This window comes from Epinephelus moara, chromosome 3 (assembly GCF_006386435.1).
Source record: "Epinephelus moara isolate mb chromosome 3, YSFRI_EMoa_1.0, whole genome shotgun sequence".
Taxonomy (NCBI): Eukaryota; Metazoa; Chordata; class Actinopteri; order Perciformes; family Serranidae; genus Epinephelus; species Epinephelus moara.
In genome coordinates this window covers 31,401,497-31,405,347 of record NC_065508.1, presented here as the reverse complement: position 1 = coordinate 31,405,347, position 3,851 = coordinate 31,401,497, and the positions used below count along the sequence as shown (strand labels likewise).

The window sequence follows — 3,851 nt, the reverse complement described above, 5'->3', positions numbered from 1 at the left end:
CTCCCAGCAGCAGAAGATCTGGATGAAGACTGAGATGGAGGCGTTGGGACTGTGGCCGGGGTCACGTCCAGTACGTCACCTGATGAACATGCTGTCCCTGTGGCGTCAGGGTCAGAAACAATTACATCTTGCCCTGTCTTTATGGTTGTCACAACCTCTGGTAGCTTCCTCTGGCATCGGAAGGCCCAGAGTCATCATTGGCACCAGCGGACAGTATTATATTTTAGCCTCGCGGCTCACCTGCAAGGCTTGTAAAAAGTACTGCCATGCTGACAAGCTGCAGTGGCTGGAGAAGCTACCAGAGCACTTCAGCAACATTGTGCCAGCTCTCCTGACACACAAAAAGGCCATCTGCAAGTCTGTGATGGAAGAGATGAGACGCAGCGGCAGATCACCAGAGGACATGGCCAAGCAGCTGACGGAGGCGCTCCATCTTAAATATGAGAGAGCTCACCTGGCCTACCTGCTGAGTGTGCAGAACGTCCAGGACGGTGAAGCAGGAGTCTACGGCCAGAGAACCATCACTGGGCTCCTCAGACAGGCAGATACTCCTGTGTCATTTGGTGGATACTCAGATGCAGACGGCTGGTGCGGAGTGTCTGTTTCATCTCACTACCTTGTCGACTGCCTGGTCCGAGAGTATCAGCGCCAGGAGTAGCTCCTCACTCTGCTGCTTCAAGGTACCTTTGGACAGGCACTGAGGGCAGATCACACCCACAAAGTAGCTAGGAAGGTTGTGCTGTCGTCTGGCACCATGTTTTCCTATGCTATTATGAACGAGAACTGGATGATCCTGAGCTCGGTGATGCTGCAGCCTGAGTGTGATAGGTCCTTTTATACCATGTATGAGGGTCTGTCGCAACGCTACACTGCAGCAGGAGTGCAGAAGGCAAACTTCCAGTGGGTTGACAGGTATAAAGAATAAGTTTCAATTGAAAACATTACTTTAGTATTTTAACTTGTTGTACATTACATATTTTTTTAAATGTTATTTTTGTGTGTTTTTTTTGCACGGTTTATATAGTAACTGACATTTTGTTAGTAGGCCAAATACATACCAAAAAATAAAAGATTGAAAACTTGCAGTAAATTGTTTTATATTGTGAATAAGACCCATTTTGTACAGAACAAATTGTAAGATATTTTTGTCTTTTCAATGTTTTAGGGACTGCTGTGCTGCCTTTAAGGTCCTGCAACCTGGGGCTCAGGATCACATCTCATGGGACTGCTGGAGGACGTCAGAGGCCATCGTGGCACAAGCAACCTCTGGAAACCTGGCAAACAACAGTGCCTCAAGACTCAAGTTTAACCAAGACATCGCCATCAAGTTAGACTTGTTTCACTGCATGTGGTGGTTTACCAGAGAGTGTGTGTCAGAACACCATCCACTTTATAGTTCCTTTTGCCAGTTCCTCTTTGCAGCGTTCGTTGTGGTGGACCAGAGTGACCTCAGGAGGCTCCAGGAGGCATACACGTTCTGCAGAATCTCTCCTGCTGATCCCACCAAGCAGCACATCAGAGAGCACTGTAGAACGAAGGTGCCACAGCCCAGAGAACTGCTGCAGAGGATAGAAGATGTGTTACATCATTTCTACCTGGCAAAGGACAGCAAGGATGTGCCCCTCTTCAAGGCCTCCATGTTGAGGGTGTGGAGGATCCAACGCATCTACATCCTGAGAGGCTGCCTGAGCAACCCTGAGGTGACGGAGGGAATCCTATACAGGTATGGTGGCACCTTGCAGCTCAATTACACCAAGGGCACAGGAGCTGCTGTACCTATTTGGATTCCCCTGAGAGGCACATCTCAGCAGGAGGGCTTCCACCTTCACCAAAAAAAGTGGGTGACAGGGAACCGGGTTTCCTGTGAGCTCTTCCAGGCCCAGGCCTTGACTGGAGTGGTGAGGTGGAACTTTCAGAGGCTGGTGGTCCTGATGCAGCCTGGTGTGGAGCTGCCAGCTGTGTTTGACCCCTGTTGATCACACAACTCAACACGGCCTCTGTCAGAGTGACAGGGAGGGCCAAATATGCAGCTCTACAGACATTAAACAGAGACACAGGGGAGCGATTTGGGCTGCAGTATGTAGAGCTGGGCTGCCCTACGGTTGTTTTAGACTGGGACATACACGGGACACAAGTCAACATTGAAGCTGCTGAAGTCATGGAGATGGAGGATCACTTCTCTGATGCTGCAGTGAGCACAGACTCCCAGGTAATCCAGGTTAATCACTCTCTGTAAATTACTGACGGACCGACAGACAGATTGAAGAAATCACTATACTTGATTCTATATTTCAGGAGCCCAGTGATGATGGAGTTGGACCAGTGCCAGTCCTGTCTTCCCAACAGTAACAAGGATTGTGCTGCTGCCCTTCGCCAACTTCCATTCTGTCACTGTTTCTGTCAGTGGTTCAGAGAGATGCTGGATTGTATGGCTCTCATAGAGGGGGCGGGTCTGTAAAACGGAGCTTTTCATCTCCCACTCTGAATTGATGTGATGGACAGTTACAGTCAGGAAACTTTCAGCAGCCCTAGAAGTCACTGTGCCTGTTGTGACCTTGCCCCCTGCCACGTTCAACCTTCCACCTGTGGCTCCCCCCCAGGAGGAGTCACTGAGCCGAGCCACAGTGGATAAGATTGTCAAAGACATTCTAGGGAAACAGCAACAACAGCAGGAGGAGCAGAAGGAGAAGAAGACCAGGAACTGTGTAGCCTGCGGTCAGCCAAAGTCCCGATATCTCGGCGATGGCTCGTCTATTCATTTTTTTTAACAATCAAAAACGGAAAAATACTTCTACTGCTCCACAAAGGTGTTTAACACGTACGCAGCTGAGGGCCTCACAGACCCTCGGATGTCTTTCCAGGACTTTGCTGCATCTCCTTTCTTTGAGTGGGAGCTGGAGGCGGCCAAACAGAGGTCGGCTGAGTGGCGTAAGGTGGCAGAGGAGAGGGCAAAGAGGAAGAGTGAGGTGCAGCTGCCAAAAGGTCGTCTGTGCAGGTTCTGCCACCGGCCTCTAAAGCAGGGCCCTGACAGCCCCCATATCTACACCAGCTTCCCCGGGGTGCCGGGGAAATACATCTACTGCCCCCCCAGAGTGTTTTCCCTGTACAAGGAGCAGGACATGGTGAGGAAGATGAGCTGGAGGGACTTCCAACAGTCTGCCTTCTTCACGGCTGAAAGAGACAGATGGGTCGCAGAGAAGAGGAAGGGACTGTGAACCCACAGTCACGCGTCGCTGCTGAAACGTTCACTTATAGCCTCTCTTTGGCGTTTGAGCAGCTTTATAAAACTCTTGAACATGTAATGGCTCCTTAATTAGCAAGTTGACTTTACATAGACGGCATATCTTTTCAGTTTCTCCTGACATTGTGTTGTTTGGTTTGTTCACCGCTCCGCGACATGCGCGTTAAGGCCCGAACATACTTGGGCGGAACATACGCGGAACGGATTCCGCGCGGACTCAAAGCGGACGTCCGCAAGCCCTGTGTGCACAAAGCTCAGATTTTACGACCGCGCGGACTCCGCTCCGCGCACCAGTGACTGCTCGGCATGTATTTTTCACATCGCGGGGATTTTTCACGGACATTTTTAGAGGAAACTACAACGCGGAAGTGCGCTCGACTATGAAAGCCCGAATGACTGCGGACATTCCTCGCGGAGTCCGCTCCACTTATAGTACNCCAGTGACTGCTCGGCATGTATTTTTCACATCGCGGGGATTTTTCACGGACATTTTTAGAGGAAACTACAACGCGGAAGTGCGCTCGACTATGAAAGCCCGAATGACTGCGGACATTCCTCGCGGAGTCCGCTCCACTTATAGTACGCCCGAGTATGCTTGTGTCGAGCGGGC

General features: G+C 50.6%; 1 protein-coding gene across 1 annotated transcript; it reads left to right on the top strand.

Moving 5' to 3' along the window:
* Positions 1-754: 754 nt before the first annotated feature.
* LOC126388135 (uncharacterized) lies at positions 755-1,976 on the top strand. Its single transcript, XM_050041041.1, has 2 exons — positions 755-912; positions 1,166-1,976. The coding sequence occupies exons 1-2, from the start codon at positions 755-757 to the stop codon at positions 1,974-1,976; spliced, it is 969 nt and encodes a 322-aa protein (XP_049896998.1).
* The last annotated feature ends 1,875 nt before the right edge of the window (positions 1,977-3,851 follow it).